At 43.2% G+C, this 23694-nt stretch overlaps 2 protein-coding genes across 2 annotated transcripts; one reads left to right on the top strand and one right to left on the bottom strand.

Annotated features, from left to right (window-relative positions):
- On the top strand, nucleotides 1-1543 carry LOC143185152 (galactose mutarotase). Its single transcript, XM_076387888.1, has 6 exons — nucleotides 1-124; nucleotides 316-509; nucleotides 586-759; nucleotides 823-1064; nucleotides 1127-1268; nucleotides 1331-1543. The coding sequence occupies exons 1-6, from the start codon at nucleotides 118-120 to the stop codon at nucleotides 1541-1543; spliced, it is 972 nt and encodes a 323-aa protein (XP_076244003.1). The 5' UTR covers nucleotides 1-117.
- A 38-nt stretch (nucleotides 1544-1581) lies between these two features.
- On the bottom strand, nucleotides 1582-19843 carry LOC143185151 (fibrillin-2). Its single transcript, XM_076387887.1, has 42 exons — nucleotides 19784-19843; nucleotides 19409-19680; nucleotides 14634-14716; nucleotides 14052-14159; nucleotides 13846-13980; nucleotides 13670-13772; nucleotides 13414-13598; nucleotides 13065-13313; nucleotides 12835-12990; nucleotides 12278-12562; nucleotides 12079-12201; nucleotides 11756-12004; nucleotides 11564-11683; nucleotides 11270-11485; nucleotides 11007-11206; nucleotides 10733-10913; nucleotides 10353-10658; nucleotides 9944-10285; nucleotides 9745-9870; nucleotides 9314-9647; nucleotides 9046-9212; nucleotides 8636-8964; nucleotides 8123-8549; nucleotides 7675-8028; nucleotides 7468-7581; nucleotides 7234-7392; nucleotides 6957-7171; nucleotides 6527-6884; nucleotides 6311-6456; nucleotides 6142-6250; nucleotides 5789-6067; nucleotides 5286-5711; nucleotides 4946-5194; nucleotides 4633-4836; nucleotides 4427-4552; nucleotides 4117-4356; nucleotides 3848-4020; nucleotides 3570-3764; nucleotides 3386-3490; nucleotides 3152-3304; nucleotides 2882-3085; nucleotides 1582-2777 (listed from the first exon to the last, which is right to left on the bottom strand). Exons 1-42 carry the CDS (start codon nucleotides 19841-19843, stop codon nucleotides 2556-2558), a joined length of 8787 nt encoding a protein of 2928 aa, XP_076244002.1. The 3' UTR covers nucleotides 1582-2555.
- Nucleotides 19844-23694: the final 3851 nt, after the last annotated feature.

Genomic DNA, 23694 nt, shown 5'->3' with positions numbered 1-23694 from the left:
CTGACTAACAGGCACAGAGCATCGGTGCAGTTAATATCTTGGGGTGCTGGTATTCAGGCTGTTAAAGTTCCAAACAAACTGGGTATTTTGGGAGACGTTGTGTTGGGATTCGACGAGATGGATGGTACAAGTCATTGCGATCGCTGCAAAATCAATAGACTACTCAGAGTAACTCGATAACTAAAAACTAGCAATCTCTATTTCCTCCGAAACCATTTTCTAAATCCTCAATTACTTCAGTACTCGAGTTATCCTTATCTTATATGTACATATATTGCTTTCGATGCACCACAACATTCGTACAAATATAATCAGGGTATTTGAGGAACAGGTACATTGGCAGCATAATCGGAAGAGTGGTCAATCGAATATCGCACGGCAAAATGAGAGTGGAAAAGAAAATTCACCCTTTATCTATTAACGACAAAGATGGATCTAGTCATTTCAACGGAGGTTTCTTTGGATTTGACAATGTTAACTGGAACTCTTTCATACTGAAGAAATACGTGGTACGAGAATGACTATTATAACTGAGTAACATCCTAGATCGATTCGAAATTCAGTGGCGCTGTATTGACTAAACAGGTGATGTCCCACTTGAGCCGAGCAAACAGCGAAGGATATCCAGGAGATATGTTGACACAGGTCAAATATTCTTGGACTGACGATAATCAACTTCATATTAGTATTCGCGCAACTGCTACGCAACCAACTCCAGTTAATATCACTACCAATTGTTTGATGAATCTTGCGGGACACGTTAGTACCTATTGCGATGAAATAATATGCAACTATTACAGAAGCATTTGAATTGCCGAATAGGCTACTGGTCCCAACGAATTGAAGAAACACGTGGTGAGCATCAACGCCGGGAGTTGGACGTTCGCCGACATCAAAAACAATTTGCCGACAGGTGCTATAAATCCGGTTGATCGTACAGTCTTCGATCTACGTTTACCGACTCGGCTGACCAAGAGGCAGCTTTATAACGTACCGGGGGGTGGTTACAACCAGAACCTCTGCGTTACCAGCCCTAGCTGTTGGATTTATCGTTTCCACGCTAGGTAAGTCATCTCCAATTGAAGTAACGATTTTTCGTTATATATCTTTCGAATGAAATTGTTAGAGTTTTGCATCCTGAGTCGGGAAGGACGCTAGAAATATATTCCAATCAACCAGGTCTGCAATTTTCAACTGGAAACGACTTACCGGATCCAGATCTCGTTTACCCACCCGATTTCGAGGATTATTCTATCACCAACGAAGATGTAAAATCAATAAATTCTTGTAAATATTTTAGAGTTTTTAATGGAATGTTGTATTATTGCAGGATATTGTCGAGGAGCAAAAAGAAATTTGGGGCAAAGATGGCGTACGGTATCGAAGACACGGTGGATTCATCTTGTCACCCCAGAATTATCCTGATGCAATCAATATAAGCGATTTTCCCTCTTGCATACTTTATCCTGGCAAGGTATACGCGCACGATATGACTTACAAATTCGGTTTGCTTTCGCGAATTGAACCTGAAAAAGCTGGTTAATTTCAGTAAAGTACTCACAGTTATCTCGTCAGATTTTTTACTTATCAATGTATAATACATGTATTTGTGAATCATCTGTGTTGAAATAATCGTCGTATCCGAATTAATTGTTATACAAAACTATGTATTCGTGACAATCTCGATTCACATGTTCTCGTAACAGTAATTGCGTGCTTTACCCTGTGCTTCCTGCTGAATGGCACAAAGCTCCCGCAACGATGGCCGCTAATTAAATTGTACTTACATACTACATCGTGTCGATTAATGTTACTGCTCTTCTGTAATTCTCTTTTAATTGTCGTAAAGGCACTTTATGTATTGGCGTAATGAAAAGACCTGGACTATTTGGCAAGGTTCACGAGAATAGTGTTCGTATTTTCGATTCTCGATCAACCGTGACTGTACACACATGCTGCACTAGCTTGTTAACAGCTAACTGTATATAAACATTTATATAAATATATAAAACTATATCTGTGTATGTATACATTTCTCCATTCGCTTAGGTTTAATCAAGAACATTCATGTTTTCTTTTGTACATCCCTAGTATTATTTCTACGTATTTATTATATCTTGTATATTATTTTAATAAAGACTTATGGCAGAGATTAAGGCAGTTTCAAGTTTCGTAGATACCTACTATTTTGGTGAATATTATCTTAACTCTTCTTATTGATCTATATCAATTTTAAGTTTTCCAGAGTCCTAACCCAGACCTAACCGCTTCGATTAGAAGTCTCGAGGAATGTCAACTAACAAATAAGCTTATAAAAGATCGAAATACAAAAGAAATGAGACAATTACTTGGCAGTGGAACGACACAGATCCGTTTATGAATAGGTTGAACAAGTTTAAAATATCCTTCTCCTCGAGCTCGAACTACTTTAAGAGAAAAACAAAGGAAGATTGTGTTTATAATACTACCCACGCTTCTCAGAGTAATTTCGTTTCGATGTCCTGCATGGCAATCAGGAAATTAGCTAGTAGAACCGAATAATTCAGCTCTAAATTTTACTCTGTTACGATTACGTGAATCCTGAAAGTGAGGGGCCTTTCCCAGATTTCGTTCTCTTTGCTGATGCCACTTCTCAAGCGTCCATGCAGCACCAACCGGAACTCGCCAGGCTTCTTCAGTCGACTGCGGAAGTGGAGGGCCCAGACCCCGTTTTCGTTTATAATTTCGAAGTAGTCGTTTTCATTGCCTCGACTTATCGTATAGACTACGTCCTCATCCTAAAAAAATCACCCAAAAAATGCATTTTACCCTTCTCTTCTTGAAATCTTGAAAATCACTTAGAGTAGAATATCTATTCTTTAAATGAAAGTTTTTTAAAAACCTTCACAGCTGGTTGGAGCTTAATAATTCTCATTCTATGTCTCGTCTGTCGTAAACTGATCTTAAGAACAGATTCTTCGCCATGATGATGCCTCTTTGCCCTTCTCCCAAGTCGCATCTTAGCACTTTCGCTTTGCCGCCCCCTCACTTCTTCATCTTCTGACTTATTTTGCATGCTTCTTCTGTGTCTTCCTTTGCCATTGATCTGCATCATAATTAAAAATGTTAAAACATGGCGCTGGCAGTTGTAGAATAAGCTTCGAACAAATACCTTGCAGGAGAAACAACCCTCTGTCGATATCGTCTTATCATCCGCTGGTGGTATATGATAAGGATCCGGGTTGATCACAAAAGTGGGTGCGTTGCTAATATCCTCGCCGTACTGTACTTGTGATAGCGGATTTATCGTTGACAGGCAGTGACCCTAATTTATCCAAGTTAAAATACATTAGTATCGAATAGGAAGCTGTAAGTGAATTTACTCTTTTAATTTTTCATTGTAAACCTGTCCGATTCGCTGATAGCCAGTGGGACATCCACAGACAAAACCATTCGCGCCATTTGGAGTACATCCGAATGCACAGGGGCTGCCAATACATCCAGCACTCACCTGAATACATGAGATATATGTACACTTGGCAACAAAATTAAAGGATCACCCCAATTTTTGAAAACATCCAAAGCATTACCTGGACGCAGATCTGTAAGTTATTGTCGAATTGATAGCCATCAGGGCAGCCACACTTGTAGCTACCAATAGTGTTGATGCAAGTGTTATCACCGCAAGGAGATGTATTGCATTCATTTTCGTCGATGCATTGATTATAATAAAGATGCTGGACAAATCCTTCTGGACAACCACAACGATAGCTACCCATGAAGTTCTATACATGCGATGAAATAAAAAATGATCCATAAATGATTCTATAAATTGTTGTCATAAAAATATGAAAGAGCATAATTTTACCTGGCAGCCGTGTTCGCAGGCAGTATCATCAGCGCACTCGTTCTGATCCACGCAGAATCTGCCAGTCGGATCTAGTTTGAATCCTCTTGGGCATATGCACCGGAAGCTACCCAAAGTGTTGACGCAGGTACCCGGTTTCGGGCAAGTACCAGGTTGTTCGCATTCATTTATATCTACAAAAAACGGAAGATTTATTGGAAACTATAAATATAATATTTGTATCCCTCTGCAGGTGTTTGATTATTAATGTATGTATATCTTTTACGAACCATGACAAGCATCGCCATCTTGAGTGTAACCCTCTTGGCAGTCACAGGTGTAACTGCCCTGAGTATTGATACAGTTCTGTTGACACAAGTGATTGCCAGTCGCACATTCGTCAAGGTCCCTGCAACTGACACCATCCGGGTTCAGAATGAAACCAACCGGGCAGGAACAGATGAAACTTCCCTCCGTGTTCTGGCAGTTGTACTTGCAGGGCTTTGGCGTTGACTCACATTCATTTATGTCTGTAATTTCAAATATATCGGTCAGCCTAAAATGAATACATAGTGACGCATTAAGTGCTTAAATACATGCCAATGCATTGAATTCCCGATTTATCAGGCACGTAGCCCTTGTTGCAAACGCATCTGTAGGAACCGAGTGTGTTGATGCACAATCCATTTCTGCATAGTCCAGGAATAGTTCTGCATTCATCGATGTCTAAAACAAAAGAGAGCGCAAATTTTGCATAAATTAGAGCCTCAGATTTCCTCAGCGTATCGATTGAAAATGACGTGCACCTTGACCAGTTACAGAGAAACCTTTGTCTAAGCACAGCTCGTTATAATTCTCAGAGTCTTTCGAAGGGCAAATTTCACAATGAGGTCCCCAAGCAGCACCCATAGTGCAGCAGCAGTCTGCTTTGGTCACTGTCTTCAAATCAGAGGTTCTGGCAGTGCATCTCCCACCGATAGTTTGCAGGAAACAGTATCCCAATCTACGATCTGGGGGTGAGGGGGGGGGGGGGGGGGGGGGGGGGGGGGGGGGGGAAATGGAAAATGAAAATTTAGGTTACTTATTCTTGACGATTGATTTGCTTGCCGCGATTATTACCTATGCAAGATTTCCCATCTGGACTCCTTTCGAAGCCATCGTAACAGAGACACTGATAACTGCCTTCCATGTTAACACACCGACCATTTCGACATAGTCCTGAGTTAATCGCACACTCGTTGATATCCTTGCACTCATCTGTCATGCCAATCTGTTGGTATCCTGGTGGACAGATGCACATAAAAGATCCGATGAGATTCTTGCATTGGTACTTGCAGTTGTTAGCTGGCGTGGCACACTCGTCAACGTCTGGAAGAAAAAGTAAAGTCATTTAATCATTTGCTAACAGCAGATATCAATCGTTGTCTAATACGATTGAGCAAAAAAATCGAAGGTATACCTATGCAATGCCGGCCGTCAGGAGCCAGGGTGTATCCATAAGGACAAATGCACCTAAAAGATCCAAGGGCATTGTGACACCTAAACGCACATTGATTACCCATCTCCAGACACTCGTTCACATCTTCGCAAACCTGGTTCGCTCCAGGAGCGAATCCTTCGTTGCAAGAACATTCAAAACCACCGTCGATGTTCGTGCAAGTTCCATTGCCACAGATATTCTGAACTGTCAAGCATTCGTTGTTGTCAACGCAACGTTTGCCACTTGCATCCAGAACGTAGCCTGAGGGACACTCGCACCTGAAGGAGCCATCGGTGTTTATACATTCGCCACCAGAACAGACGTCTGGCATGAAGAGGCACTCGTTCAGATCGATTCCCGTGTCGTCCCTACCTGGTCCCTCGGGACACAGTCTTCTGAAATCCTCTACACGAAGGCGGAATAATCGTTCAGTTTCCATTAGTCTTGTGGTAGGTGTTTCTGTTAGGTAAACGAGAACTCACCGCTATTTTCAGGAGGACACTGCTCACAGTATCTTCCCCAAGCTTTTCCCATAGTGCAGCAACAATGCTTCTTCGTCATTCCACCTGTACGAGGGTGGGAACATTGTCCCCGAACGTAACTGTCGTAACAGGATTCTTCCCTCACGTCGATGCACCTCATGGAATTTGGTTTATCGCTCAGTTTGAATCCAACTGGACACTCGCATATCACCCCACCTTCCGTATTGATGCAGCGACCGTTCTCGCAAATACCTTCAGTCTCCACGCACTCATCCACATCTGTCAGTAAAATTTACTGTCGAATTAATCTTTCTATTTATTTCTTTATTCCGTGTTTAGTCCATCCAGCTTACCAACACATCTTTTTCTCGTATGATCCAACTCGTAACCAGGTGGACAATTGCATATGTAAGATCCCATTAGATTCTGACATTTTCCTGGTGGCGGACAGAGTCCTGGCACCTAAATTTAAGGAAGAATTATTCCCCAATCATATAGGATCGAATGTTATAGGTGGTTTACCTCGTGACACTCGTCGATGTCTCTGCAGTGCTGACCATCCTGAGCCAATACATAACCGTCAGCACACTCGCAATTGAAAGCACCAACAGTGTTTCGACATCTTCCGTTGCGACAGAGGAATGGCATGATTCGACATTCGTCGATATCTGTTTTCCAATTATCGCATTTTAATCTTCTATTGGTAAGAAAAACTACAGCATAAATCCATCGACTCACCAGCACAGTCATTATTAGGACTCAATTTAAATCCTTGGTAACAAATACACTTGTAAGATCCAAGCGTATTCACGCAAGTGCCATTGTTGCAAATATTGGGATTGCGCTGACACTCGTCGACGTCCACACAATTGTCTCTATCCCGTGTCAACGCAAAGCCAGAGTGACAGACACACTGGAAGCTTCCTTGTAGATTGTTACAGGCGCCGTTGTTACATATTCCAGGTCTTTCGTAGCATTCGTCGATGTCTACGCAGTCCCGTTGACTCAGACCAAGTTTGTACCCAGCTGGACAGACACATTCGAAGTAGCCTTGTTTGTTGATGCACTGTGCATTTCCGCTGCAAGGATTCGGCGCCTAGAAGAAACAGTGGAAATGATGTACACGTGTAAAATGGTACATTTTGCAACATTACGTGCAAGACTCTACCTGCAGACATTCGTTCTCATCGATGCACTGATGCGAATCCTGATCATAGACGAATCCTCTATCACACTGACATTCGAAGCTGCCAGGAGTGTTCATGCAACGTCCATGGGTGCACATAGTTGGCATTAGAGCGCATTCGTCGATCTCTTCGGTGTGATTCGTTATTGGATTCATTATTTGACCTGGTACCATGCCACACAGGATCTCGTGTTCACCTGAAACCGATCGTCCAATTATTTAGTTATTTATATTTTTCTATTTTCTTCTTGAATCTTACGGGTCCTTTCGGCCGGACACTGCTCGCAAGGATTGCCCCACGCAGCTCCCATGGAACAGCAACACAACATCTTCGTCTGTGGATGCATCATAGGATTAAAGCACTGGCCAGACTCGTAACTGAGATAGCACGATTCTTTTCTCATGTCAACGCACTCCTCTGGTAAAATAAACGATTTGATTATTATTCAATACTCGAGATGTAATACAATGACGAAACAGTGTATAGACGTACTTCCGCCTGGCATCGCCATGTATCCTTCTGGGCACTCACAGTGGTACTTTCCTTGATCATTGATGCAGTGTCCTACGCCACATATGTGTGGGTGCAGAGCACATTCATTTATGTCTAGAAAAAAATGTCACTGTTAACTGAATTGAATTTTCTTGAAGCAAAGTCTACGCCACGATTCTACTCCATAGTTTTTTACATGATCATTACCGATGCAACTTATCTTAGTGTCATCCAAAATGAAGCCCTCGTTGCAAGAACACATGAAGCTACCAAAGGTGTTGGTGCAGTGTCCATTCTGACAGATGTTCTCGTGCTCTTCGCATTCATTGATATCTTCCAAAATGACAGTGACTTTGTTAGGTCTATACCCAGGCCCACCAGGACACAATTCCTCGAATTCTTTGGTCCCAACTTGAGGACACTCCTCGCAACGATTGCCCCAAGCATTGCCAATACTGCAGCAGCAAGTAGCCTTAGTTACTGCAGAGGACATATCGAAAATACACTGTGGTCTTCCAGTGCCATGCTCGAAACCAGTAAAACAGAACGATTCTCTCCTATCTGTAACATTGCAATATGAAAATATTTGTAGTCTCAGATTTTGGCAAATGGTAGAAATTCAGTAGAAAAATATTCAATAATAGAGATTACTCACCAACGCAGGCATTTCCAGTTTCCACTAAATCATAGTTAGGGGGACACTTGCACACGTACTTTCCTTGAGTGTTTATGCATGTACCGTACTGACAAGATTGTGGATTTTCACACTCGTCAATGTCAGTGCAGTTTCCACCAGAACCATCTAGCTTGTAGCCTTCGTTACACTCGCAACGAAACATCCCAAAAATATTCTCACAGCGGCCAAACACGCAGAGATTACTGAACATTTCGCATTCGTTTATGTCGACGCAAGTCTGCTCGTTGTTTTCATCAGGGTGCATAAAGCCCATCTCGCATTCGCAGCGGAAAGAACCAGGGTAATTGAGACAGTGGCCATTTTCGCAAAGAGTATTATCGTTAGCACATTCGTCGATGTCCTTGCATGTGTAGCCGTCGCCTCTGAAGCCAGCGTCGCAGACACACTAAAATAATTGTGAATTGAGAAATTACTACCGCAGGCAAATTTGACAAGGTCCTAGCTACTAATCGTAACATTAAAACCTCTTACCTTGAAAGATCCCTCTGTATTGATACACTGAGCATTAGAGTCGCAACCCCCATTGTTAGTTAGGCACTCGTTTATGTCCCTACACTCGACTCCATTACCTACGAAGCCCTCATGACAGGTACACTCATAGGAACCCTGAGTGTTCTGGCACTCGGCGAACTCGCTGCAGGAGTACGCATTCAGGAGACACTCGTCATCGTCTGTGCAACCTGGACCAGCATCAGGCTTCACGGAATACCCTTCTTCGCAGCGACAGTTGAAGGAGCCAATAGTATTGTAGCATTCACCATAGCCGCATATGTGGGGTTCGGTTGCACACTCGTCGACATCTGAGAAGATGCAACGTCTAAGGTCGATACTGATTTCTCCTTTTTAGGAAAGGAACTCTAATAAGAGTACACGTGGTTTACCTATGCAGGATGTGCCATCCTTCCCAGGCAGCAGCCCATCAGTGCAAGTGCATATGTAGCCACCAGGAATATTACTGCACTTGCCACCGTTGCATATTCTTGGATTCTCTTTGCATTCGTCGACGTCCACGCAAGATCGACCGTCGAGATTCAAAGCAAACCCAACACTGTTGACAACCAATGGACAGTGCGGTCACGTAACTATTTTTTATATTTTACGACAATAGAAAGAGCAGCAGCACTTGGCTTTAATACTGAAATGGTTCACCTGCAGGAGCAAGAAAAACTGCCAGGAGTGTTCAAACAAATGTCCTCGCAGCCTCCGTTGTTCGTCGCGCATTCGTTTATGTCTTCGCAGTGAGATTTCAATCCAGTTTGCTGATAACCATCGTCGCATATACACTGATAAGTGCCCATCATATTCTCGCAAACGCCATTGGAGCAGATACCGCTAGTCCTCGAGCATTCGTCGATATCCTTGCAGGATTGCTTGTCAGGACCTAGCTCGTGACCAGGTGGACACTGACACTTGAAACTGCCTTCGGTGTTGATGCAGGTGCCTCCTCGACACAGCCCTGGCGTCTCTTCGCACTCGTTTATGTCTGTAAATTCAGATTTCGGATTTGAAGGTTGACCCTTGCTTTAAAGATGATTGCTATTGGTTTCGAAGTGATAATCGATTTCGCACGAAGACATTACCCATGCAAATTTTCATAATGTCACTGCTTCGATATCCAGGGTTGCAATCGCATTGGAAGTTACCGGGGGTGTTTCTGCACGTGCCATTTCCACATACACCGTGCATGATCTCACACTCATCGATATCTACGTAAGATCAATAACAATTTATCAAATAATTTAAAACGACTTCAGAGAGAAATCGAATTCATTGACTCACCATTACACTTGATCCCATGCTCATCCAAAGCGAAGCCTTGGTTGCACTTACAGCTGTAGCTACCAATAGTGTTCTTGCACCTTCCATTCAAACACATTCCAGGAAATTCGATGCACTCGTTGATGTCATGTTTGTCAGTGAAACCATCCCCCCTAGGGCATAGTTCATTATGGGCGTGGGTGCCTAGTTTGGGGCAAGATTCGCATCTTTCGCTCCCCCAAGCACGACCCACTGAACAGCAGCAAAGACTTTTGGAAAATTGTCCTTCGATGGGGTTCGTGCATTGGCCGTGACGGTAGTCCATGTAACAGGTCTCTTGTCTTGTATCTATGCAAGTGGTGTCTAAACGAAATAAGAGAGTGAATAAGACGATTATGAACAGAATCTATATTACTCGTAGAAAACTCACGCGTTGCATCTAAAGTTAATCCAGGCGGACACTCGCAGCGGTAAGATCCGTCAGTGTTGACACAAGTACCACCACCTTTGCAAATGCCACTATTCAATTCACACTCGTTCACGTCCACGCAATCTTTCCCGCCGAATTTCGCGTATCCTTTAGAGCACTCGCAGAAGGTGTGATCGCAAAGTTCGCAAGGACTTCCCCAGGCAACGCCCACAGAACAACAGCATTCCGACTTCAACGCCAATCTTGGCAAATTGTTCTCGCACCTACCGTCTATCATTTTGGTCCAACAGGAACCTCTCCTGTTATCTGCGAAATATTTCGATTGCATTTTTAGTAATGCCATATGCGATGCATATTCAAATCAATGGAATTGTTTCTACCCATGCAAATATGACCGGTGTGATCCAGAACATATCCAGGAGAACATTCACACTCGTAGGAGCCCAAAGTGTTGACACAAATTCCATTCAAGCAAACATCAGGTCCAAGTTCTTCGCACTCGTCGATATCCTCGCACATGTGATTCTCTGTGTTAAATCTCGTACCACTTGGGCAAATACACTATTCGACAAAAACGATGAAAGGCGATTGAAATTCGTCGAGAAGTGGTGTGGTTGCCACGTTATCCATTACCTCTACTAAATATTTACTTACTTGGAAGCTACCAGGGGTGTTTCGGCATTGGCCACCGCTGCATAGGGACTCCTCTAACTCGCATTCGTTTATATCGCTGCATAACTTTCCCGTAGCATCCACTTCGTAGCCACTGTCGCAAATGCAACGATAAGTTCCCATCAAGTTCTCACAGCCGCCGTTCAGACAGATGTTGGGATTCTGTGCGCACTCGTTGATGTCTGTTTTAGAAAATAAGTTGAGTCTAAAATTTGAACATCATCAGAGAGATAAAATTCAATTACCATCTCCATTGTAGGTCATTCCAGCACCATGAGGACACAGAGCGTCGAATTCGCTGGTACTAGGAAGCGGACATGGTTGACAGGTGCTCCCCCATCCCATAGGTTGTCCCAAGATTACTGTACAGCAACAGCAACTCGATTTCGTCACTGCCGTCGAAGTAGGATTCGAACACTGCCCGTCCCTGTATTGCGAGTAGCACAAGTCCCTCCTTGTGTCTAACAGTGGTTCAAATCAATTATTTTTCGTTGATTTAGTAATAATTCATTGAAGCGCCTGTCAAGGATGGCACCAACCTAAACAAGATCGTCCTTCTGGTCCCAAATTGAATCCAGGATTACACTCGCATCGGAAGCTACCAGGAGTATTGATGCATCGGCCATTTTGACAGGGTCCACTTAGACACTCGTCGATATCTAATTAACGATCAATTCATTTGATTTATTTTCAATAATAATTTCATTTCAATTCGGATATGAAAGACCCACCTATGCAATGACTTTGGTCAGGTCCAATTCTAAATCCAGAGTCACAAACGCATTTAAAAGATCCCTCCATGTTCACGCATTTCCCATTTTCACACATCCCACTTGTAGAACATTCGTCCATATCCACGCAAAATGTGTTATCTCGTGATGCTGTAAATCCAGATTGACAAATACAATGATAGGACCCAGGGGTGTTTTCACACCTGCCATTCAGGCATATCCTTGGATTGTCAGCGCATTCATTGATATCTATTAATATAAAGAAAATCAAAATATTATTGGGGATCGATGTAAGTAAAAAATCAAAGGATAGACTGAATTACCGATGCAAGTGTTTTGTGTAGGTGACAAGGTGTAACCATCGTTGCACTTGCACTTGAAGGAACCGTTCATATTGATACAGTGACCATTGTTGCACATCCCGGTGTCCTGGCACTCGTCGTGGTCTGGAGAAGAGAAACAGTTCTAAGATACTAGACTGGAAATTAGTAAACTCATTAAAGAACAGAAAATTGAAGTTACCTGTACAGTATTTTCCCTCCCCGGACACCACAAATCCTGGCGGACATTGACAAGTGAAACTACCCTCGTGATTGCGACAAGTGCCTCCCTGACAGTAGCCCAATTGGCATTCGTCGATGTCTTCACACCGGCCAGTCTTTTTGATGAATCCAGGATAACAATCGCACTCGTATCCATCTTTGGTATCGATGCACTTCCCATTTCCACAGATATCAGGCCTCAAAGCGCACTCGTTTATCGCGGTAATCGGTTGTAGTTGTTGCAAGCATAACTTGTTGTAATCGTCTAAAATAATTGAATAATAACAGGAGTTAACATTATCTGCGCTTCTCGCTTAGGAGATTTGGCCTTGCTAACTCTTATCCTAATTGGAAAATTCGATCGTGCAACAGTATTCAGGTCGATCTTATCTTAGTCTCTCGTTACTTTATCTTACAATTAGTTTTATTCCGTTTATGTGAATGTTCTCCTGGATATGTTCGGAGAGGTTGTTAATAGATAAAGGTGTTAGTATATATACAGTACAGTAGAGGTACAGTAAGGTAATATAAACGTACCACTTCCAAGATTGGGGCAGATGAAACACTCGTCGCCCCATCCTCGTCCCATATTCTTCCCACAACAGCAATCCTTCTTACTTAATCGCATTGACAGGCGATTTTTGCATTGGCCATTTCTATTCACAGACGTATAGCACAGTCCCTGCCTTCCATCTGTAATTCCATAATTAGAAGAATCAAGAGGAAGAAGCGTTTAACTGAATTTGATCTATAGGTAACGTTTTTACCTATGCAGAATCTTCGATCCTGACTCTGAATGAACCCTGGATTGCAAAGACAATAGTAACCACCATTCGTGTTAATGCATCGTCCATCGGCACAGATGCCCTCCTCCTGACACTCATCCCTGTCTTTGCAGGCATTCGTGTCAGGATCCCTGGCTTGTCCCTCAGGACACTCGCAAGTGAAGGAGCCAGGGGTGTTAACGCATTTTCCACCCTCGCAGAGTCCTGGTATTGCCTCGCACTCGTTGATATCTAACAAGTTGTTCAAATAATCGAGCAAGTATAGGGATGTTACAAGAGTGAGGGCGTTCCTCATTTTCTCAAGTATTTTCTCGACACTGTAATCTCTTACCAACGCACTGGCCTTGGTTGGTCTTCAAGTGACCCAACTCGCAGTCCAGCCTAGCAGGACACCTTTCGCAGGGATGACCCCACCCCTTGCCCACGGTGGCGCAGCACAATTGTCTGGTGCAAACGACGCCTTGCAAATTTGCCAAGCACTGACCATTCTTAACTTTCGTGTAGCATGGGCCAGTTCTGAAGAAAATGGGTAATAAAAAAAAGATTCACCTAGTCGCAAGATAAACGGAGTATCACTATTTATCTACCTGTAATCAGTTTCGCAACGCCTGCCAGTGTAACCATAGATACATGCGCAGCGATCTGGACCGATACATCTTCCTTGGTTCAGGCACGGCTCACGACAGATTGCTGTTATAAAAAAAAAGACGGTGATTAAAACATACTGTATATATGTATATATATTGATAACTTTGCTACTTACGTTCATTACAAAATTCTCCTTGGTATCCACTGCGACACTGACACCTGCCATCGACGCAGTTGCCATTTATACAATGCACCCTACACCTACCAGACTCTCCTCTGTCCAATGCATTACCAGTCTCATGTGTGGAAGCTGTTACGTTGATGAATAATAATCAGTGAGTAAAATGAAGGTACTAAAAGTGATGGAAAGTATTCGCTTACCTTTAGTTTGGCTGCTACTGCAGGACGAGGCCACGCCGCCTCCTTCGCAGAGACAAATATTGGGCCTAATGCATCTGCCCAGTGTGCCACATCGCCTGCTACATACGGCTAAAAGAATCCGTTTATTTTCTCGTGTCTACTGTCGTCTTCATAAAGAAATACAGTACTTTTTCTCTCTTTATAAATTCTCCCCCTGATCTGTATCGTGCAATGAGAGAGCTTGCAGCGAGAAAGTAGTGAGCAAAGCCTCGAACAAACCTCTCTTTTCGCGAAGTTGTCTCGTAATCGAGTTGCGAAGACAAAAAGAACAATGCGATAAACAGGAAGCGCGTAACAAGCCATTAAAGGCAATTTTGTCGAAGCAGGCGATGAACGTGTTGCATGAGCAGCCGTTTCGTTGTGCAATAATTGTCGTGCAACAGGCTACTCCTATCGCGGTTGCTCCTTTCCAGGGCAGCCGGATAATGAACGCTAAAATTGAATGTACTCGAGATAGGCGGCCGTTCGTGAGATCATGTCCAATTACGGAAGGGGAGAACTATGATCGAGGTTTGATTCAAAGCGCGCACAATTCGTACTTACGGATCACACAGAGCCCAGTCTCCGGCTTCTTCGTCCAGCCAGGGCAACAGTAGTTTTTCAGCCTTGACCTGCACACGTTCGGCCTGGAAAATTACCGAAGATTCCTCTCTGTTTAGTAAAGTTCTATAGGATATCGTGCCTCCCAACGCGTATTAAATATCATTTATAAATCTTTCGCTCGATAACGATAAGACTGTCGTTGAATTTTTGCAAAATGTAGGTATGTAGATCCTCCGCGTTGTAAATTGTCTCAGATTCTGAGCAGATCCGCGATCCCGCGTGATAGCGTTTAAACGAGGTCGCGACGCTATCAGGAGGCGGAAACGCGACACTTTTTCCTGACTCGTCTCGTGTCACGCGCGATGCTCGCAAAAACCAGAACGAAGAAGAAAGAATGAGAAGCGAACGCGTGGTGTGCCACCTCGCGAACAAGGCGGCCATTCACATCGAGCGACTGGTAATTAACGTCAGCTGCCATAGGCACCCTCTAAGTATGTACTTACGTAAGTAAGTACAACTTCCACTTATGCGTCTCGCCACCGCACCGCATCTCTGTGTACATATTTACTTTTTTTCTTTGATCTTCTCATTATTTTATTGGGACATAAGGACTCTACCAAGAAAATGTAACACCTGATACTCGTTACCGTTTACTCCCACGTTATCTGCCATGTTGAGGAATCCTGTTGTAGAGTGATAACGAGAGCAGTTTGTAAGACGATATCAAAGTGTACATTATCTTGTCATTAGTCGGTGGTAATTTCAACTTCCGAAAACTAACAAAACATTAACTTTAGACATACGGTCTTGAAGATACCCTTTTTCGATGAGGCGCCTCGCATGTATAGATAGCTCCTGCTTTGATAGAAAACTGCAGGTGCTTCATTCTCGTCTCGTTTCTCAACAATTATAGCTCTAATAACTGAAAGATTCCTTACTGTCGTTGAATTAACACTCATAAGTAGACAAGTGCAGCAATTATCGTTAGCAACAAGTGTTCAGCAGATTTCTCGTCGATGATGCCTCTTAATTATCGGCACCACAGGCCCAATAAATTTCTATCACAACTCGTTCACATTATCCTCAGCCAGTGTCGCAATGCAAACTGGCCTCGATAGCCTCTTTAAAAGTTGCTGTTTTTTTCGAAAGCCTGTCATTTGTTCTAATTCCTCCCTGTTGGTGTCTCCGGTTTTTCCTTAACTTGGGAGCTGCACTGTTTGCTCAACATTCGAACGCAACGCAGTTACGCTTTAATCAGTTTAATTTTAATGGATCGTAATCCGTCATCTCAAGAGCCATTCCCGCATACCGTTTCAAATCCATTAAGTGTACTTTCCAATTGAACTTTTAAGCCCACACTTACCGCTAAGCCTGTGTTTAGACACGCATCGGCTTTATGCAGCCTCATATGGTAGACTATGTATTGCGCGAACGAATGCCAATTATACATATACATGTATGTACGTGCATATTCAACCGCGAACTAATTTTTTGATTAAACAGGAGAACTGCCAGCTGTATTTTCCAATGGTAAAAGTAGGAAGAATTCCAGTGCTAACAGATACTTAATACTGAGTAGTAAATAGATACGTATAAATTTGGAGCTTAACATAATGTTCTTTTTCTGTGACATGGCGGAAGTATCGTCGTAAGAATTCTAAGATTAAAAATAGAATTTGAGAGAGACTCCGTGGGGTGGAGCGTTTTTTCTACAAGCTTCCAGGATGGATCGAAAATAGGATAGGACCTATTTCATGCCTAATGGGATCATCACTTATATAATTATTCATGGTTAGTCTGTCGCCTAGATTAGGTTAAACTAAGTGGGGTTTTACGTAACGCATCGCGGGAGGAAGTGAAAGAGGAACTGAGAGGGTGGAAAAGTGGTGTCTTTATTGCACACCGTGCATATGGCGAAACGTTTCATTGTTACTCAATTAGAATTCTGCCAGATCGTGAACTGTCTTTTCTGGAAGGCACACGAAACGCAACAGTTACGTCTTCATCCGTTGTATGTATTAGGGAAACCGGTTCCACGCGGAGTAAACAGTGAGTTTACTTTTTCTGAAGTAGTATTCTCTTCGGTTAATTAGTTGACCTTCTATCAATAGCATTGATAATATAGCTATAAGAAAAAGCTTGTTCGATTGATAAAAGAGACTACTGGAATTTTGCTGGCCACCAGAGTCTCGTGCTCGATATTGGCAGAAGGCAAATGCACATAGCCTATTAACGCGTTTCAATCTATTAAGCTCAGATTAAGCGCCCCTGGGGGAAGGGAGACGGGGGGAGAATCTTGAAACACTTTGTCGAATCGTTCACTCGCTCCCCCTTTATTAATTCGCTCTATAGCGTTCGTTATCGTCGCGTTTGAATAACTACAACCTGATAAATGACAAAGTTCATCGATTCTAGAACAACGGAGCTAGATAACATCTAGCTTGCAGATACACGGCCTCTCCGTCTTCGATCCCCTGATTTCCCTCGTGATCGCGAAAAAAGGAAGAAAAGACTTAAACGATGTTAATGGCACTGTGACAAGATACCTACTTCCACCTAGTGGAAACGTGACGATGGACTCTCTCGTATCGTTTCACTAATTAACATCTGAGAAGAATAAAAAGAATAAAAAGAGACAAGGATTGGAGGAAAATTCGTAACGGCAATTGACAGCGGCAATTGACAGCGGCAATTGACAGCGGCAATTCACAGCGATAACCGCGTCTATTCCCTTTAAATGCCAACAACCTCGGTAAACTTGATGAAACTGCCGACTGGATTGACGTTATCACCTTAGCTAACATTTGGTATTAAGTGAAATCATGAGGTCGTCGTATTCTGACTTTACTTATTTCCATATCTCGAGATTCATCGGCTACTGAACGGTGGAGGATCACGCGGTGCCACTATCGCGTGCAATCAGCTGCCAAGAATCTTTTACCGTAACAAACTAGTTCCTCTGCTCCCAGTTATACGATACCTTCAGTAATATCGAATACTTTTCCGTCAGAGCGGCTAATACTGTCAGGTGGATGGAGGATCTGCGTAATAAAGTGCCACTACTTACTTCCACTTACACCTCTCGATTCGATATCTTTCTTTTCCTGCGCCGTTCATGACCGACTCATGGACAAATCAGTATTTCACTTAATCACACGATTAAGAGAAAGAGGAAAGAAGCAAAGTATATCCTGAATAAGAGTCTACTAAAATTCCCCTCGACCTATCGTCGCCACTCGAGACATCCAGAGGGTCGAGGTATCAAAGGACTTTGCGAAATCGTGGATCTCGATTCACCGGCTAATCCGTTGGAACATCGTTCCGTCGCGTCGCTTCTGAAGTCGGCGATAACTCTTAATTAGGTTATCTCGCTTGTTACGTTACGCTCTCACGGCTCAGTTCTACGTTTTATTCATCGACATCGAAGAATTTCAGTTTCGCGGTATCTCCCTCTATCCCCAGGCAAGGATGATTTCAACCGACGAATCCAAATGGATGATGGACCATTATTATCCATCCATTAAGCCCAATTGACCATGGCGCTTATTTGAAAGCGGAAACGGTTTCCGTGGTCGCATGGGAATGACTGTTGAAGCATTTCGTCAGCGCGATTTAACCACTTCTCGACTGACCTTCTGCGAGCCAGACTTAATCCGCGTGCATCTCGCCGTGTGTACCCAATTAGCTACGATCGCCGAGATAATCCGGAAGATAATTTCACCGATATAGCTCCATCACGGTTGCACAGCTCGCGGTTTTAGCTTAGCCCTCGAAACCCCTGCAACCAGCTGGCTTAACATCAATTTTAGGAGTCTGAACATTTCCATAATAATTATTGTCAAACTTGTTTTTCTGTAGTGTATCTATGGAGCTTTATTCCGAGACCGTGATAATATCGAACGCTTATGAAAGATAACGCCACGTAATAATTTTATCGAGTAATTTTAGTCGCCGTTTATCATATCATAGTATTTGCTGGGTTTCTTTCGATTCGTCTTTCTTCACGGCTATGATCTTTGCGCTCTCCTTGATCTCGAGGTGAAGCTTCCAGTGTGATCGATATATTAGCAAAAATCGTTTCTGCGATCTTGGCTTTCCAGGATTCGTCCTTTCCAGCGTTCAAGTTACCGCGAAAGGTAAATTTATCAATGATATAGTGAAAGTTGCGTAAGATAGTACATTAAAATTAAAACGGAAGTATACCCTCGTTCGTAACGTGAAAATAACTTGGATGATGTTACAACTAGAAGAAATGAAAGACATCGTTTATACGACTGAAGCAGATCCACCGCACATTTCCAGGCGGACACGGTAAACGGCAGAACATTGGACACGTGATAAACATTACACTGTCCCAAAGCGCGCGGCTCAGCGTTACATCATTCGAATGAAAAAAAAAACTAGAGCAGAAAGTTCCTTGTTGGAGTGATCCTACCACGTCCCTGCCCCTCAGCCAAGTAAAAATAGAAACGAGCTGAAAACAGCTTTATCACTGGCATTCCCACGTTTGTCTGGAGGTTGGTGACTTCTCAAACCGACCACCACTTACGGCCTGAGAATTCGACCACGTCCGATCGAATCGTATCGCTTAATCATTTTAATCGAATCGTTGATGAAGCATTTGGTGTGACTCATGTCCCGTTGAAAGAACCAACGAATTGTCTACACGCAGAGACGTCGGAAACTCCGAGTTTTCTGATAATTTATCAATTTTCAGATACCCTACACCTGGATTCAAGACCAATGGTTGCTAGTTAGGAAAAGTTGATACTCACCCGAGGGGCGGTACTGATTGCAGAGTGTTATCCAGATCCTGTGCAGGGCTAGTGGTGTAACGCTGTCCTGTGGACGACACTCCTCGCAGCACGATCAGCAGGAACCACATAGCGAAGAACAACCGTTTGTTCGGCATTTTGGCGATCGAGGATCGACGATTGATTCGTATTATAGTCGGGTGAAATTGTTCACGGAGAAAGAAAGATCCGTCGGAATTCGTTATTCGGTGGCTCGTTTCACTCGCATGATCTTCGATCCTCGTACGAACTGTCTCGAGGGTTAGACCGATTCAACGCTGCCTGACGGTCGACACCACGATCGGATTCTCGATCATGGTTCTCGATCGACTAGGCGCTTGGTAAACTGACACTTACGGTATTCTGTAATCTGTAACGGATGCGCTTCTTTAGAGAAAGTCTCGAGTTTGATATCATGATAGTTTCAAAAATTAACGGTCCGCAATGTGAGCGCTATGTAGCTATTTTAGGTATTCTATAGATAATTCAGTATCAACGAGGATAAAGAAAACATCTGGAGATGCAAGGATATTATCGTTGGAGACTGCAGAAATCGTAAATGCAACTCGATTAAAATAACATTTCCAAAAATGTTCAACTCTAAATGAAATTCTCTCAAAGTTGGTAATTATAACATTTCATATTTGATCGCTTGTTTCGCAAGAGAACAGAGAATTTCGCCACGTAAACCGAGTGGAGAGACAACGGGCGATAATTGTCGCGATTCCGCATGCTGGCTATGACGCCTTTCCGGAAGCGCCAAATTAGTACGATGAGATAGGTGGAACTATCTTCTGATATAAATATCCACAATAGCTGTTTCTCTGCCACGGCGACAGCCAGCGAGAAATCGCAATGTTAATTTTCAAGTATGATCATCACTTTACGACCAAATATCGTTAACTAACTCTAGATATATTTCTACCGGGAGAATCAATTACTGACAAACATAAGAATATTAATTTCCCTCCTGAATTTACTTTTCAGTAAGTAAGTTTTAAGACAACAATCAGAAAGAAATGAAATCATGCGTTAATCTCGCCGTTATTTCGAAAAGAAGAGAGAGCAGACGGAAAAATGAAAGAAGCCGATTTTAATCTATGCATGATGTACACGCGTTGCGGAAATTTTCCCGCGCGGCATCTACGCCCTGCTTTAACTCGTTATCGTCACGAAAAAGCGGATCGAGCAGAGGCTATCGTTAAAGTTCCATAAAACTTGGTATGTTTGCGAATCTCGTGTAAAGTAAAAGAAGATCGGTACATTAAATTCTAAATCACGTGACGAAGGAAGCCTCTGACAATATGTAACTGGTTCAACGTTCACATCCCGCTCCAAGTGCTCCCTGACATTATACCTGGTAACGAAACCATCAACATTACTCCACTGCTTAACGATATAACCAGACACACTCCCTAATCTTCATTCCTTCCACACGTGTGTGTTTTTATGGAGTCCAACTGACACCTTGAACAAGAAAGATTATACTCCCCCCTTGGCAATGCACCCCACACCCAGAATCGAAAAGAAGAAACGAAAATTGAAGCTCTTAGTTATCAACGCGAAAGAGTACACTTGGCGCGATCTCTAGACACGCTCTTGCGAGAAAGAGTGGAGGAGCAACGAAGCAAAGAGCCCCGAAAAGATGCGCCGACGGGACTCGACGCGAGACTGGAGCGGCAGATCGTGGCCAAGCCGAGAGAGGGCTCATCTGGAGAGAAGAACCTCTCTTCCCTCGTCTTTGCGTTTCTCCTTCCCTCCTCAAGCCCTTTCCCTCCTTTCCCTGCCTGTTTTCTCGCATCCAGCTGACGCTGGAAGAGGAGACCGCGGATAGTGGTAACCCTTTTCTTCTTCTTCGCGCGCTGTGAACATATTTTGTGTACGCGGAAAACGCGACACTATGTGGCTAGATAGAATCACCCTTTCGACCACCTTTTTATTTTGGGAGTTGAAGCAGCGGTGTCGAGTGTCGTGGATGAGTCTGATCGCATCGAGATCCCATTCGAGATATTTTCGAATGAAAAATTTGCTGGATGCATTTGAGAATGCACCCTTCACCAAAGTCAAACGTATAAACGTCGAAAATTCAGAACGTCTAAATTAAGCAAAGTTTCGCAATGACGCGCGACGCGTTATCAAACTAGGCTGAAGCATCGATTGAGAAACACAAACGACATTGGCCTCTGTGTTCTGGACCAATAAGCAGACTAAGAAGCCCTCACTTCCGTTCTCTTCAATTAAAAACATCTATTGTCAATTGACTGCTTCACTGGTTCGACCAATTTGTCGATGCAACGACACCTACATTTCTTCTATTCATGTACGCATGAACAATTTTTTCATGCGTACTTCCGTGTTCGTGAAAACTGGAAAAAAGTAACCGCGTAGAAATTGTAGACTACGATAAGTTTAATTTTCAGGTGGTCGGTGTACAGCGTAGTAGTCGAACGGTAGGTAAAAGGCGGGACGTGGGACGAAGTTAACGGAGACACATAAATTATGTTGCCGGTGCCTTTGACAAATCGGCTACAGTGAGCGCAAAATGCCTCGTAAAATGCGATTTTTCGTCACGATTCTTGACGACGACAATGAAAATCGTCGAGCGTCTCTAATGCTGCTCTCAAAGCGAGATCGGTGGATGATTAACAATTGCGTTCTTCTTTTTGCCAGCCGCCCAGCCCGTTTACTGCCACTGAAACGAGGAACAAGAGACGTGGAAATGGGACGCGACAACGTCGGCTGCCCTTTATTGTGCAAACGTTTCTTCTCGCTAACGTTCTGTTGAGCCTTCTATGAACTCCCCTAAAAAATCAAGTGCATTGATAAATTGATAATATTAACTAAAAGAATGCCAGTCATAGACAAGATATAGCTACCTATCTATATACATATAATGGACCACATTGTCCTTTACAGTTCCTATTCGCGAGTGAAGATTTATGCGAAGAATGCTGCTGTATTGTTATTTTATCGTTTGTTGCAACTTCTGTTTCAGTTTAACTCGCCGAAGAAGACTTGTTCGATTAACGATAAGTGGTCTGTTTTATCTCGAAATTAAGCAAAGATTTTACCTAGTCTCCCTCGATGATTCGTAGCATACCTGGAAGTATCTACATACACCTGAAGGACGTATTGAACAGGAAGGTTGGAAGCTACAAAAGGCCGCGATGCTACCTTGGCTATAATTTGTACCGCGACAGACTAAATTGGCTAACAAACATGATCGGCAGTGATTCCTGGACGACTACTGACGAAGCAAGGTGCTGTTGGTTGCTAGTGGTCGTAGCGAATAGCCTGCAACGTGGATGCACCTGTAATCAAACGCACCCGCTGTATCTACAGGATGTTCAGCATGTTTGGTCAACCTAACGAAACTCCACATCTAGGCGAATCTTTCCACTCGCTCATCCTCACCATCCAACTACAATTTACAGCCGACTCGCTAATGATGAGGGAAAAGAAGAAAATTGCCGAAGAGGGAGATAAATGGGTAATGGAAGGGAGTGAACCATCGCTTGGGAGCGCTGTACCTCTTCTTGCGCTTAACCTAGACCTCTTCCCTCAGCTTCCCTCGTAGCTTTGTAATAATCTCGCCAGACGATGAGGACTGGTCTCGGATGAAAAATGGACGGAACGGATCGAGAGAGGAGGGCAATCATTAAAAGATGCCTCGTCGACGGTCCTCAACGGTGAACTATAACTACCCGTGGAATATGCAAAAGGACGGCTTCTGTTCGGCGTTTCAGATGCGATTCGAGACGTATCTCGCGTCGGCCCTGACCGACTCCACCGATCGAGATAGCCGTCCTGAAAAATTGGTTCCGGTTGAAACGTTCACGAGCGAATCAGCGATTATTAACGACCGAAGCTTTCCTCTCGAAGTTACAACTTGGAAAACAAGAACACAGTCCTCTTCGGCGCAGGATTGCATGGAACGCCAGGAATGCGAGAGGACAACGCGAATATTTATAGTCTCATTAAGTAGGATTAATCTTAAAGGAGAGATTAAAATGATTGCTTCTGTGAGCAGTCGCTTTAACTTTTTCTTTAATATTTTCAACGATCAACCGATAGTATACCCTGCTGTTTTTCTTCATTTTCGAACTAAATGTGACTGGATCATGTATTCCTATTTTATAGGAAAACTGTGCGATAACTTGCTGCTATTATGCGTCATGTGTCTTCCTTTTAACGTTGTCGACCTCGATTTACTGTTAATGTTGTGTTGAGAGCACTTGTTCAACAGTGATGACCTATTTTATATCTTC

Source organism: Calliopsis andreniformis, chromosome 10, assembly GCF_051401765.1.
Source record: "Calliopsis andreniformis isolate RMS-2024a chromosome 10, iyCalAndr_principal, whole genome shotgun sequence".
NCBI lineage: Eukaryota > Metazoa > Arthropoda > Insecta > Hymenoptera > Andrenidae > Calliopsis > Calliopsis andreniformis.
Note: the sequence above shows the minus strand (reverse complement) of the source record. Positions and strands in the feature narration are given on the sequence as shown.